This window comes from Plecotus auritus, assembly GCF_963455305.1.
Source record: "Plecotus auritus genome assembly, chromosome: 5".
In the NCBI taxonomy this organism is placed as follows: Eukaryota; Metazoa; Chordata; class Mammalia; order Chiroptera; family Vespertilionidae; genus Plecotus; species Plecotus auritus.
This window is the reverse complement of record NC_137776.1, coordinates 11,231,898-11,247,273: the sequence shown is the minus strand read 5'-3', so window position 1 is coordinate 11,247,273 and position 15,376 is coordinate 11,231,898. Positions and strand designations below refer to the sequence as shown.

The window sequence follows — 15,376 nt, the reverse complement described above, 5'->3', positions numbered from 1 at the left end:
TTTCTATCTCCCTCTCTGAAATCAATAAAAATGTATTAAAAAAAAAAAAAAAAAAGAGAGAGAGAGTTCTAGTTATTCTCTTTCTCAACAGATAGTTTTAATAGTAGGAAAAAAACAAACCATGCAGAACAGAATAGACCTCACATTTACTATACTTACAAATTGCCTGAACAATCATTGTGTCCACTTTATCAGCACTAAATTTCAATCTATACCGGGACAAGCTGGGGAGAAGGAAGATAAATTACTAAAATAGCATGTATAAAAAGCATTTATTTAACACCTTAAAAACTTGTAAAACCCAAATCCCTCCCTCAGAGTTAGTTTTAGTTTTACTTTTTCTACATGGGAAAATCAGTTGCAAGACCAGAAAATACACATTTAAGAAGAAAATACACCTGTCCTGCTATGACCTATAGTTCTGTAACATTCATTTATGAATGACAACTAGAATAATGCTGTATAGTACAGGTCATGTTGATTCAGATTATTTTTACAGCATATTAATGTCTTATACCAGCAGGTAAGGGAAAAAAATGCAGCACTGTGCCCTAACTGGTTTTGGCTCAGTGGATAGAGCGTCGGCCTGCGGACTGAAAGGTCCCAGGTTCGATTCCGGTCAAGGGCATGGACCTTGGTTGCAGGGACATCCCCAGTAGGAGGTGTGCAGGAGGTAGCTGATCGATGTTTCTCTCTCTTTGATGTTTCTAACTCTCTATCCCTCTCCCTTCCTCTCTGTAAAAAAATCAATAAAATTTATTTTAAAAACTGCAGCACTGTAACACCTGAAAACAGAAAGCTATGGAGGAATAATCCTATATAATAAAAGCGTAGTATGCAAATTGTCCCCTCGACTTGGAGTTCGACTAGGGGGCAGGGCCAGCCAGGAGAAGGGAGGGAAGCCGCTAGGGACCCTACCAGTGCACAAATTTCCTCATCCGTAAAATGAGGGTACTACTATTGATTGTTATGAGAATCGTAGAATGTGCTTAGAACAGTACTATATAATTGTTTATTAAGTAAAAGCCAACTTTGTTTTGCATTAAATCTCACCTGTGGGCCAACCCAAGACACATAGCCGCCATTTCTCGTGGTTCTACCCCAGGTATCAATCCATCCATCTGTGAACGAATTCCTCTCATAAGTTCATTAACAACAGGACTATGGATGCAACTCAGATTCAGCTTTTCCTATAAAAACAAGAAAAATTTGTATTAAATAAAGACATAAAAGCTATAAAAAGTTAAATACAGTTTAACCTAGTTCTGTGTTTTATTGGTGTGAGAAATCTTTTACTACCTTACATTATTTATCTTCTTTTAAAAATTATAAAAGTAATTTAAAAAATTATAAAGGTAGCCCTAACCGGTTTGGCTCAGTGGATAGAGCGTCGGCCTGCGGACTGAAGGTCCCAGGTTCGATTCCGGCCAAGGGAATGTGCCTTGGTTGCGGGCACATCCCCAGTAGGGGGTGTGCAGAAGGCAGCTGATCGATGTTTCTCTCTCATCGATGTTTCTAACTCTCTATCCTTCTCCCTTCCTCTCTGTAAAAAAAAATCAATGAAATATATATATATTTTTTAAAAAAAGGGAGCTCTAGCTGGTTTTGCTCAGTGGATAGAGCGTTGGCCTGCGGACTGAAGGGTCCCGGGTTTGATTCCAGACAAGGGCATGTACCTTGGTTGCGGGCACATCCCCAGTAGGGGGTGTGCAGGAGGCAGCTGATCTATGTTTCTCTCTCATCGATGTTTCTAACTTTCTATCCCTCTCCCTTCCTGTCTGTAAAAATCAATAAAATATTTTTTTAAAAAGGGAAAAAAATTAAAAATAAAATAAAAAATTATAAAGGTAATATACACAGATTTTAATCAATAGAGCTCTAGGACAAGTGAATAAAAAGCAAAATTTTGAGCCTTAAGCCCTTTTCCTACAGATAAATTTTAGCATCCCTTAAGTGCTGCCAAATACACATATACATGTGCTAACCAACACCAGAATTTTGGGCCATACCACCCTGAACTTGTCTGATCTCCAAATATATACATGTTAATATTTATGTATACACACATACAAAAACCTTCATAATACAGTTTAAGGTTTTACACACCCCTTACAAACAGGATAATAAATTTTGTTTTCCATACCTTCATTTTGTCATACTGAGTGTATTTGCTAAATCCATCATAGAAATCTACAGTTCTAGTTCATCAAATACAAATATACAAAAATTGTATATATTGCATCATGTTTAAGAAACAAATATTTAGAATGCATATGAGTAATATTCAGTGTAAATTTTTTTTTTAAATATATTTTTTTATTGATATTTTACAGAGGAAGGGAGAGGGATAGAGAGCTAGAAACATCGATGAGAGAGAAACATCGATCAGCTGCCTCCTGCACACCTCCCACTGGGGATGTGCCCGCAACCAAGGTACATGCCCCTGACCGGAATCGAACCCGGGACTCTTCAGTCCGCAGGCCGACGCTCTATCCACTGAGCCAAACCGGTTTCGGCTCAGTGTAAATTTTTTAAATGGAGAAACTGAAAAGAAAAAATTAAAGATACCCATAATCTCACCATTAAGCAATTTGCCATTCTGCGTGTCTGTTTATATAGTTATTATGCTAAAAGTTAATGATAGGTTGCCTTCTGCACACCCCCTACTGGGGGTTGAGCCTGCAACCCGGGCATGTGCCCTTGACTAGAAACAACCCTGGGACCCTTCTGTCCACAGGCCAATGCTCTATCCAAAACCAGCTAGAGCTAAAAGTTAATGTTTTAACAGAAAAAAATAAACTAAGAATGAAGGTAGAGACTGACACCATCACAGAAAACTTCATGACCTGATAGTATTAGAAATAATCTATTTACACAAACCTCTTTAAATTCATGATGCTGGCTTTAAGAACACTCAAATCTCTAACTTTCCTACCTGAAAGCTCTACAACATAAAGTAACTCCAAAGATCAAACTATCACAACTGGCTCTCAAACGCTTCTGCTTCTTATTTTTGGGAGCCTACTTTTCTGGTCTTTCCTTCCACTCTCACTTTATGGTTAACCTCTAGCAACTCTAGCCCCCACTAAAGTTTTCTAACAAACACATACACTAAAAAAGAAATGTCATGACTCCATTAACGTTGGGGGGAAAAATGTGCCTATACCAAAATATGGCAGGATATACACAAATGGTTAACAGACAATCTCTAGGTGGCAGGATTAAAGCTATTTTTAAAAAAAATCTTTATAGGTAAGTACCTAAACTGCTGCCTTGCACAACAATTTCAAAACTACAACTGAAAGACAGAACGGACATCATCCGAACCACAGGAAGGCTGGCTGAGTGGAAATTCTACAACTAGAAGGAAAGAGAAAAGCTCACGGAGAATCAGAGGAGCGGCAAAGGGCTGAGAAACTATGCAGGCCAGACGGGAGTGGAAAGAAATATTCAAAGTGATGAATAGCGCCGAAATTGGTTTGGCTCAGTGGATAGAGCGTCGGCCTGCGGACTGAAGGGTCCCGGGATCGATTCCGGTTAAGGGCATGTACCTTGGTTGTGGGCACATCCCCAGTGGGAGGTGTGCAGGAGGCAGCTGATCGATGTTTCTCTCTCATCGATGTTTCTAGTTCTCTATCCCTCTCCCTTCCTCTCTGTAAAGTATCAATAAAATATATTAAAAAAAAAAAAGTGATGAATAGCAAGAACCTACAACCAAGATTACTCTACCCAGCAAAGTTAGCATTCAGAATGGAAGGTCAGATAAAGAGCTTCACAGATAAGAAAAAGCTAAAGGAATTCATCACCACCAGACCAGTATTATATGAAACGTTGAAAGGTATTCTTTAAGAGGAAGAAGAAAAAAGTAAAGATAAAAATTATAAACAACAAATACATATCTATCAACAAGTGAACCTAAAAATCTGAGGAACAGAATAAACTGGTGAATGTAATGGAAGCAGGGGCATAGAAAGGGAGTGGACTGATAATTCTCAGGGGGAAAAGGGTATGGGGGTGCAGGAAGAGACTGGATAAAAATCGTACACCTATGGATGAGGACAGTGGGGGGAGGTAAGGTCAGAGGGTGGGGTGGGAACCGGGTGGAGGGGAGCTATGGGGGGAAAAAGGAGAAACAATTGTAGTAATCTGAACAATAAAGATTTATTAAATTTAAAAAAATCTTTTTTTGGTGTATTCGAATTTCCTGCAATGAACATACATGCTTAGCTCTGATAATCATATCGAAATCAATGATGTAGCCTAGGCCGAGCTTTGAAGTCACTCCGCTGTATGTTGAGTTCTGATTAGAAGCATGAAAGAAAAGAGTAACTTTACCTTTATGACCCCTCCTAGTTTAGCATCAGCTACAGCCAGGGGTTCATGGGCTTCTTTCACTATTTTCTTCAGAACTTTTTTTAGTTGCTTGTTGATTTTACCCTCCATCAGAGCTGTGAATGCTTTTCAGGAAAAATAAAAACAAAAGAGAATAATGCTCAAATTTTTAACTGTAAGAGCTTAAGATCTTATTTAAATTTAAAAAATAAAAAATGTACACTCCCTTTCAAAAGGGCTAAATTTAACATGGTTTCTACAATGAAATGATAAAACATGTTTTACAGGTTACACATTTCATAACCTCATCTGATCTTGTCACTCTCATTTCTACTCTAGAACCAGGAGTTAAACGGAAGGTTCTGCTGCTATGTAAGCATATCGAAGTGGGGCCTAACCTCTGCTAATTCCCAATCCAAGGTGTCATGGGCCTATAAACCTCCAACGATGGAAACGTTATTACAAAGGCAGCCTGTTCAATTTTGGGACAGCTTTCACTTCGGTTAGGCTTTAAATCTGTTACTCTTATAACTCTCACCTTCCTCAGACCTACACTTACATCTTCTGAACCCACAGGAACTAACACCTCTTTTGATATTTGTCTGGGTTTTAATTGAATTTAATGTATGCCTGGCAGGAAGGAAGTTTGTCATAATTTCAAAGGCCAAGCATTTAGTCATCTAGATACTTGCTCTTTCTTCCTGACAACATCTCCATTCATTTGAATTACACATCAATTTCATTTGTTACCTGGGAATATGAACGGTGAAGACAAAAACATTTGGCTACCACACAGCTCTCTACACTCTAAAAAGCGAAGATTCAACCTATTTTTGTTGGGATCTAACCTTTCACATTTTGTACAATATTGACTCCTTAATAATTTACCTTTTTAGTAAGAGTTGTATTCTTTCCTTACATAATTAAAAACTTCTAGGGGGGGCAGACTAGAAAGGATCAATGGGGAAAAGTTAGGGGACATATACTTTAAAACTCTCTGCTCTCTATTCTAACATTTACATTTATCCCCCTTTATAAACAAGTTCGTTAATTACTGTTCATATGTACTTTAAAAAGATGACATATAGAGATGGCGACAGGGAAAGGGGAAGCTGAGTCTTCCCTCTACTTATCTTCTCTGCTGGCTATTGTTCAGCATGTCCTAGTAGTTCTCACTTCATCCAAATGTAGGTTGGCCCAAACTTTACTGTGACTATTTTGAAGACTTATATCTTAAAAATTTGACCAAGAGTAAAAATAAGCCTTTTCATGCAAAAGTCATATTTGAACTTCTGGGACCAGTATAAATTGACATTACACCCCATCAGATGCTTTCTTACAATATGGAGTGTTAACGCATAGTCTGACATCTGCAACCACTGAATTTTGGTTCTTGTAACAGGCAGTGGGAAGTTTAATTCTCAGCAAGAACTCTATTCTTGGTAATAAGGCAATGTTAAAATTTCTGATAAAACAGATGGGAAAAGGCATTGTAGAGGTTTCTATGACCAGATTCCTGATAGAGCTTTCTACTTTCATTCATTTACTCCAAAATATTTACGTGCTAGAATCTAGGGATTTGAGAGCAAACAACAGTCTCTGCCTTCATGGAACTTATCAGGTGTCCTCAAACTGCGGCCCGCAGAGGATCTTGATCCGGCCTGCCGGTGCCGCTGCCTGTCCTGCTTAGCAGCTGACTCGTCCTGGGCCCGCAGTGCGCATAGGAATTTGTTCATAGTTTTTTTTTTAAACTATAGTCCGGCCCTCCAACCGTCTGAGGGACAGTGAACTGGCCCCCTGTTTAAAAAGTTTGAGGACCGGGGCAAAACCGGTTTGGCTCAGTGGATAGAGCGTCAGCCTGCGGACTGAAGGGTCCCAGGTTCGATTCCGGTCAAGGGCACATACCTTGGTTGCAGGCACATCCCCAGTAGGAGGTGTGCAAGAGGCAGCTGATCAATGTTTCTCTCTCATCGATGTTTCTACCTCTCTATCCCTCTCCCTTCCTCTCTGTAAAAAATCAATAAAATATATTAAAAAAAAAAAAGTTTGAGGACCCGAGAGTCAGAAGGTTCTCACCTCGTATGGAATTTTCACTATCTTACAATATTTTAAGAAATATCAAAAACCTGGTAGGGAAATATGCTTCCTCTGAAGCTTCAGTTTTATCATCTAAAAATAGTGCTATTACCTACTTCACAGGTTTCAAGATTTTGGAGCGATGAATACAAAATCTAACAAACTCTATGTGACCAATATATTAGCTATAGTAAAAACTTGTTTCATGTTTGGGTAGAGGTTGGACCTATCCATTTAATAGTTTAATAAGGATTGATCAGAAATGTCCCAAAAAGATTAAAGAGGTTATATACAAAAAGTTCAAAAGAGGCCACCCAGGATCAGGACTTGCAGCTTTTTACAACTCTATGTGACGAATGCATCCGAATGCATTTACCCATATTTACTTTTAAAGCTATGATGTACAGAACTATATTTTAAAAAATACCCCAGGTAAAAATTATCATAGTTGTGCTTTATGGTGCTATAAGGCTTTTATTACCAATTTAGCAGCCCTAGAACCATTTTTTAAAATTAAAAAAAATTGGCCCATTGTTGGGTCTTCCTTCAGCTCACCCCTCTGCCAAGATTAGGATGGCCCATTAATAATCCAGCATATTTATTTAGTTGGATTCCCAAGTTTCACAAGAGAACTATATCCTTCTCCTGTGGCTGATGAACCAAATTATTTGGGTTTGTCAAATTCATTAAGACACATTCTTACTTATGGCCCTTCATTTTCAAATTATACTTCAAGTAGTTGGCTGATTTGATAAAGAATCTAAACAACTGAAAAATTTATGATTAGGGTTTTATATCTGGTCTTGCGTCCCCTAATATTAAAAAAAACCAATGTATAAAACCAATTGCCTACTGAAGCCAAGTCAACTTAATAAACCCTATTACTGTATGTCTGTTGTCCTATCAGAAGGACTAATTGAAGGATGAGCCATCCATTCTTCTACAGCATAAAAAATCACGCCTCCATAGGTAACAGCTCTTATGCCTCTCTGTAGTTTCATAATAAATATGCACAAACCTAAAGGTATTAGTTTTCCTAAAACTTTTAATAATGTTGTGTTAACCTTTTTCAAACTAAAAATGTATATCTTTGGAGAGCTATTTTATTATTTCAACTGGGAATGCTAGCTATTCTCAACTTTACCATTATAGTAGAATGATCAGAGCTGTGTGCTTGACCACATTACCTTGGTCCCTTGTAGAACAGCTTTTACTGAATTGTGCTTTAGCATTATGCTGTTGGTTTCCACAGGGAGATCAATTTAACCACTTCTCAGCTCTCATCACATGGGGGGGAAAACCAGCCCTATGGTGAAAAAAGCTAACTCAATGTTGTCTCAGTGGTAGTGACGAATTTGTTAGATCACTTAAATTCAGTTTCTGAAAAGAATGCATCATTGACAACATTGAATAAGGTTAACTCAGGCAACTGAAGCAAACAATTTTTAATAAGGATAACAATTGCCAAGATTAAAAACAAAAAAAAGCTAGCCTTTGACTTTACCTGCTAATGCTTCTGCTGTATCCTGAAATTTCTCAAAATGTTTTAGCTTAACTCTAGAAGAAAGAAAAAAATGTCATGCAGGCACACTGATTTCTGTAAAAGCCACATATTTAGGAAAGGGTGTCGGACTGTTTCCAAAGCATGCACTGATAAAAGAAATGTTCCTGTCAAAGAGTACCAGGGTACAAAGTTAGATATTCTTCACAAAATGACCAGTTCCTCTAAATGTTAGCCTACTAATGTTTGGACTATTATAGAGAAGGCTTGTAGGCTTTGAAGGAAACATAGAACAGGAGAAGAGGTTGGCTACCACATCTAAACCACAGGAAAGATGCTAAAGCTTCAACATAACCTCTGCTGCTTAAAGCTAGACTCAGATGCCTAAGAAAAGACATACGAGCCTGTCTTAGGTCAGGAATCTTATGACACTAATTAATTTGTCATTCCAGTAAAAATACCATTAAACAACAGCTTATTGTCAGATCTAATTCCTGTCAACCTTATTTAAATTTTACTCCCTTCTTTCTCCCACACTTATGTGCAGAGTAACATTTCATATGGAAACAAAGACATTTAATCCATTGCTGTCTCAGTGGTAGTGACGAATAGTTGAGTGAGATCACTTAGATTCAGTTCCAACAAGAATACATCATTGACAACAATGAATCAAGTTAACCCAGCCAATTAAAGCATATATCCCTTTAAAAAGAGAAAATTAGCCCTAGCCAGTTTGGCTCAGGGGATAGAGCATTAGTCTGGGGACTGAATGGTCCTGGGTTCAATTCCAGTCAAGGGCATTATGTCCCGGTTGTAGGCTCAATCCCCAGTAGGGGGCGTGCAGGAGGCAGCCAATAAATGATTCTCATCATTGGTGTTCCTCTCTCTCCTCGCCCTTCCTCTCTGAAATCAATAAAAATATATTTTAGGGAGAGAGAGAGAGAAAATCAGTCTAATCTATTGTGTCTAAAATATTATCTTAAGCAAGCTTTTCTTACCTGGTCAGAAACACCCTGTTGGCCCCTTAAATACACATCCAACAATTCAACGATTTGAGGAAAAAGTAATAATTTCATCTATCCTGCCTTACTTCACCCCTATTTGCAACCTTCTGCAGTGGCATTTGCTCATACCTCTCTGTATTTGCATAAATGCATATATAGATGCACAAGAACATGGCAAAAATGGGATCACATTATACAAAATCTGAAGCATGGTTTTCTCAGTATATCATGGACCACTCACTCTCTAGATTTGTAAGAGATCTATAGATATACTAAAATTTATTCAACAATTATAGTACCAATGAGCATTATTTCAAATTTGGGTTTTTGCCACTACAAATGCTGGAACTACGCATTTGTTTCTCTAACTATTTAGTATGACATTTCTTTGGGTTCAACACTCTTTATCTTTAGCAAGCTTTAGTAGTTTTTTCTATTCTTGTGAGTTTTTATTAGCACTAGCAGGTGAATTATGAAATGTCCCTTAGCACCCAACGATATAACCTAAACCCACATGTATCAAGGTATTAGTCAGGTCCTTCCTAGGACCACATTCACTAAATGGGTTATTTCAAAAGGGGATTCACAGATGGTGAAAGCCATCTTGACTACCCTGAGGAAAAGCCAGCTCTCTCTTACCACTCATTCCTTAAGCTGGCATCAACATTACACTCTATTTTCCACTCCAGAGACCTTGGGCATCAACATTACACTCTATTTTCCACTCCAGAGACCTTGGGGAACTCAGGCTACCTTTCCAGGATTTCCTAGCTAGTTATTCCTCCAGTGGGAGCTAGGAAGTAGAAGTCATAAAGAATGAATAAACTGCAAATTAAGTTAAAAAGCATTTGAATAACACTAACTTAGAGAAACTAAAAGTTAAATCCATGCTTTTTGACAAATATTACTTTTAATAGAAATTTATACTTAATTCACAATCAGTTCGTGCTTTGAAAGAACTTACGAAAAATTTTGTGTTGCTACCCAATCTAGTCTGAAACTAATACAAAAAGATACCTTATGCTCCAAATAAGGAAATCTAATAATTAGGCTTATACCAATATCATTCCTGAAATACATTTTAAAACAAAAGTTTTGAAAATAACAATTATGTGAACAGAGGGGAGGGGTATGTTAAAAAGAACCCCTAAAGATGTGAAATGCTACATTCTTATTTTCAAGGTGACTTACATTTTATTTGCTTTCTCTGGAGTTTCAAATTCTTTCCACAAACTATCAACCTCTTGAAGTTTCTTCTCATTCAAAACCTGTAATAAATATTTAAATAATTTTTTAAAATAGCATAGCTTAGCCCTAGCCAGTTGCTCAGTGGTTAGAGTGTCAGCCCTCAGACTAAAGGGTCCTGCGTTAGATTCCAGTCAAGGGCACATACCCTGATGCCCAGCCCCAATAACAATCACTGTTTCGGTCTCTCTCCCTCCCTTCCACACTCTCTAAAAATCAATGAAAAAAATATCCTTGGGTGAGGATTAACAATAAGTAAATAAGTAAATAAATAAAAGCACAGCTTAGGCACCCATATACATCTACACACTTCAAGAACAACTGCACATGTGAAATGAGGATGGTGTAAGTTATTTTTTTCCTCTGAAATAATGAACCAGTTTTCTTACCCAGTATAAAATTTTCAAATTAGTAGCTCAAGTAGCACATTTAATAACTGGATGGAATTCAGATCTAGTGGTGGTGGTGGTGGGGGGGATGTCTTTGCTGAAAACTTTCTATTTTTAAGGACACCTTAACCCTTTAAAAAAGCATATCCTATTCATAGACTTTCTTTAGAATACTTTTAATATACCATTATTTTACATTGCCAATTAAACTGACCTGCTGTCAACTGTAAGACATCCTAATTTCAAGGATGTTAAAATGGGGGGCGGGAAGGGCACGGCAGGGATGTATCTTAAGATTGATCCTACCCGCCCTAACCAGTTTGGCTCCTCCGTGGATAGAGCGTCGGCCTGCGGACTCAAGGGTCCCAGGTTTGATTCTGGTCAAGGGCATGTACCTTGGTTGCGGGCACATCCCCAGTATGGGGTGTTTAGGAGGCAGCTGATGGATGTCTCTCTCTCGTCCATGTTTCTAACTCTCTATCCCTCTCCCTTCCTCTCTGTAAAAAATCAATAAAATATATTTTTTAAAAGATTGATCCTACCCTATCTTGTACTTGAGCAGTTCACTTACCACAGAGTATTGGTCAGGGTGTAGAGAAATAACTTTTATTCACTCTTGATTTAAGTGAAACTAAGAGAATTTCTTGAAGGCAATTTGGTAGCATCAACATAAAATATGCAATCCTATATAATCAATTAACTACTCTTTATAGAATAAATTGTTATTTACTGTTAATCATCCCAACATGAAAGCATTACAGCTTTCTCTAAAACTAAGATGCCATTAATTGTAAGACACATTCTGTCCCAAGAAAATTTAAAATGCGAAGAAAAAAAGGGGCACTTTAAATCTAAGAATCAGTTATTAACATTTAGGGATATATTCAAGACTTTCTGACTGTGTGACATTTTATTTGTGCATACCACACACTCAGCATACCATGGATGTAATTTTAGGTTTTAACAACCTAGAATTGCTGTGCATGAATAGACCATCATGTATGCTTTTATTGATAAATATTTAGGTTATTTATAAACTTTCCTTATCCTTCAAAACATTTTTGTATACACACACGTTGCATTTTTATAGAACAAGCTACTGGAAGTGGAGCTCAGAAGAGTGTCTGCACTCACTCTACCTCATTCTTCCTAACGTTTCAATAGCCTCCCAATATACAAACGACCCACTGCTCAATGATTTCTATGCTGATGAAGACTTAACCTCAAACTTTACCTACTAAAACAACCCAATCTCAACTTGATTATCAACCCAGATTTCTCCCCTAGGAAGGCTTCAAATTTGAAATGACGATTGCATTTCCACGTATAACAAACATCGAAAGCTTCATACAGCCAACCTGTAACTCTTTAGTCCCCCCCACTAAAAACTCAACAACCTGTTTTTCTTCTCTTCCCTATCATCACGCACCCACTGACTTACACCAAAACCCCATTTCAAGCCATGAGCCAATCCGTCAGTTCTACCTTACAATTCTCCGATGATCATCTTCATATCAACCTTAATCAAAGCATCTTTAGCTTGTCTAGTTTAATGCAAAACCACCCTTGCTTCCTTTCCTGCAGCCCTGTAATCTAGTCATAGAGCACAGGAAATTTATTCCTCTCGTTAAAACTTTTCAGCCATTCTTCAAAACACTCAGGATGAAACCCGAACTCCTTCATAACCTTTAAAACTCTAACATGGCTTCTGTTCACCTCTCTAACCGGGCCAAATCCTCTAACCCAGAACCCTGAACCCCAAAGAGCGAGGCCACGTGTTCGCCGAAACACGCGCCTCCCAGGCCCAAAGCCTGCCCTTCCTTTCAGAGCAGGGGAGCATGAAAGGCACCCATGCTGCCCTGAGCAGTGTCATCCTCTCCCTAAGTCTTTCCTCCTCCCCGCCGCTCCGACACCCGCCTTCCCCCTCCAACGGCTCTATCTGCCCCCTACCTTAAAGATGGCGTAGCCGACGGACGTTTCAAACAGCACCAGCATGGTTAGGCCGGGTCAGGGCGCTGCGCGATCCGCCGCGAGCTCTTATCCTAAAGGACAAAGACCAGACTTGCGGCCCCCCAAGCCCGCAAAGCCGCGGCTGGCCAAGCACAAACGCGCACGCTTTCCTGCAAAGCACCAGACCACGTTGCCTAAATGTTCCACACTGCACTGCGTGCAGGTCGCGTGAACGCGCTTCTCCTTCACCGAGGATTCTGGGAGGTAACGCACTTCCGGCGGGCGACGTGACGCTTGGGGCGCACGTGACGTCACTTCCGTAATGTTCCCGCCACGGGGGCGGGGCGGGAGAACCACGGAATTGTCGCGAGATTTTTGCAAGGCAACGCGTTTTTGTGCCTGTAGACTGCACAGCAATCAAAATAAAACTTTGCTTATTATTATTTTTAAGTCTCACATATGAAATATTCCATGTGTGTCTCGGCGTCTGCCTCAGGCATATGTAATTTAAGAAGTGCAAGCCGCTAGGGCTAGGGCGGCTGTACTCCTGCCTTGAAGTCCTCAGAATAACAGTATGGTAGTCACAGTATCTGCGAGCTCTCCGGATTGTTCTTTCTGGCCAAAGTGATTGTTTTGCACAGATGTGTTTCAAATATATGTGGGCCTCCCCCACTCTTTTTTTTTTTTTTTTTTACTGCAATGACTCTAGGGCAGTGGTCAGCAAACTCATTAGTCAACGGAGCCAAATATCAACAGTACAACGATTGAAATTTCTTTTGAGAGCCAATTTTTTAAACTTAAACTTCTTCTGCCCTAACTGGTTTGGCTCAGTGGATAGAGCGTTGGCCTGCAGACTCAAGGGTCCCAGGTTTGATTCCGGTCTAGGGCATGTACCTTGGTTTCGGGCACATCCCCAGTAGGAGGTGTGCAAGAGGCAGCTGATTGATGTTTCTCTCTCATTGATGTTTCTAACTATCCCTCTCGCTTCCTCTCTGTAAAAAATCAATAAAATATATTTTTAAAAACACCAAACTTCTTCTACGCCACTTCTTCAAAATAGACTCGCGCAGGCCGTGGTATTTTGTGGAAGAGCCACACTCAAGGGGCCAAAGAGCCGCATGTGGCTCGCGAGCTGTAGTTTGCCGACCACGGCTCTAGGGTATGAATGTAGTGTTCTGTTCTTTTATGAGTGTAATTGATAACCGGAATGGTGAGCCGAGGTGTTTTCAGGGTGTCGTGTCTCGGGATGCTAAAAAATGAGCTACGTGGACCAGAAGATTTAAGCAAAAGTGTGGAGAATTTATTACAAGGGGGCCCAAAGAATGGGATGCCAGCAAAGCAAGTCGTCCTAAGACGATATATGTGCTACAAGCCTGCTCCATATCTATGCCACCGCCTGATTAATTCCCTCATTGTGCCCAACAACGAACCTGAACTTTCTGCTTCTATGTGTACGTACACCTTGTTTATTGCAGGCCCTCCCTTGGTTTCCCATGCCTCCCGCTCTCTATCCAAAAACATTTTATTTAGCCGAAACCGGTTTGGCTCAGTGGATAGAGCGTCGGCCTGCGGACTGAAGGGTCCCGGGTTCGATTCCGGTCAAGGGCATGTACCTTGGTTGCGGGCACATCCCCAGTGGGAGGTGTGCAGGAGGCAGCTGATCGATGTTTCTAGCTCTCTATCCCTCTCCCTTCCTCTCTCTGTAAAATATCAATAAAATATATTTAAAAAAAAAACAAAAAACACATTTTATTTATTTTTTCAGCATGGTTGGTTTCTGTTATTAGGCTTGCTTAAACTGCCGTGTCTGCCCTTTCTGTGTCCTACCTGCCTTTGTTTCCCACTGGATCCCTGCCCTATCTGCCTGCGTTTCAAGCTAACTCCTCTAATAATTTGCTTTTCTGATAACTTTCAGTCTCCTTGACTGGTTTAAATACCCCAATTCTTACACAAGTCTGGCTCCCAAAAGCAGTAAAATTTCTTTCCTCACTTCCAAGTCCCAATATCCAGATTGCCTGCAAATATTAAAGAATAACCTCCTGGAACTTATGGAACACTACGTAACTTGATTTTCACAAGCGGCTCTGCAACGGAGCATCAAGAGAAATGAAAATTCTGAACAAAGTAACAGAAAAAGGTGAAAGTGGGGGGAAATCAAGAGGTTGGGGAATCTGTGGTACAGACTAGGTATGATTGATTATACCATAGGATCCAGTGTGGTCAGGGAAACAAGAAGCCAACATGGCTTGATTGGGAGAGGAGGGTAGGGTGGGGTGGGTAGATTAATTGGAAACACTGTGTCTCTTTATATTGTTATATAACTTTATACTTTTTTAGGTCTAGTGTCCTTAATGGCAGTGCATCTGCTAGAGAATGGAATCTGTATCTTTCACTTACTTGGATCCTTATAAGGAACTAGAGGCCCGGTGCATGAAATTCGTGCACAGGGGTGTGTGTGTCCCTCAGCCCAGCCTGCACCCTCTCCAATTTGGGACCCCTCGAGGGATGTCCGACTGCCTGTTTACGCCCGATCCCACTGGGCCTCACAATCCAGGACTGCTGGCTCCCAACTGCTCACCTGCATACCTTCCTGATTGCTCCTAACCGCTTCTGCCTGCCAGCCTGATCACCCCCTAACCACCCCCCTGCCAGCCTGATTGATGCCTAACTGCTCCCCTGCCAGCCTTGTCACCCCTAACTGCCCTCCCCTGCAGGCCTGGTCACCCCTAACTGCCTTTCCCTGCAGGCCTGGTTGCCCCCAACTGCCCTCCCTTGCAGGCCTGGTCCCTCCCAACTGCCCTCCCTTGCTGGCCATCTTGTGGTGGCCATCTTGTGTCCACATGGGGGCAGGATCTTTGACCACATGGGGGCAGCCATCT

General features: G+C 40.2%; 1 protein-coding gene across 2 annotated transcripts in view; it reads right to left on the bottom strand.

The window, feature by feature from the left end:
- NOP58 (NOP58 ribonucleoprotein) overlaps positions 1-12,762 on the bottom strand; it is a 32,050-nt gene extending 19,288 nt beyond the window's left edge. The window contains exons 1-7 of one of the 2 annotated variants that reach the window (XM_080671374.1): positions 12,498-12,756; positions 10,105-10,181; positions 7,913-7,965; positions 7,596-7,714; positions 4,336-4,457; positions 1,054-1,190; positions 160-224 (exon numbers count right to left, since the gene is read on the bottom strand). In XM_080671374.1, the coding sequence (XP_080527500.1) occupies positions 160-224; positions 1,054-1,190; positions 4,336-4,443 (310 nt within the window). In that variant the 5' untranslated portion in view covers positions 4,444-4,457; positions 7,596-7,714; positions 7,913-7,965; positions 10,105-10,181; positions 12,498-12,756. Of the gene's footprint in view, positions 1-159; positions 225-1,053; positions 1,191-4,335; positions 4,458-7,595; positions 7,715-7,912; positions 7,966-10,104; positions 10,182-12,497 lie in introns of both variants that reach the window. The other variant, XM_080671373.1, reaches the window with a different exon arrangement.
- Positions 12,763-15,376: the final 2,614 nt, after the last annotated feature.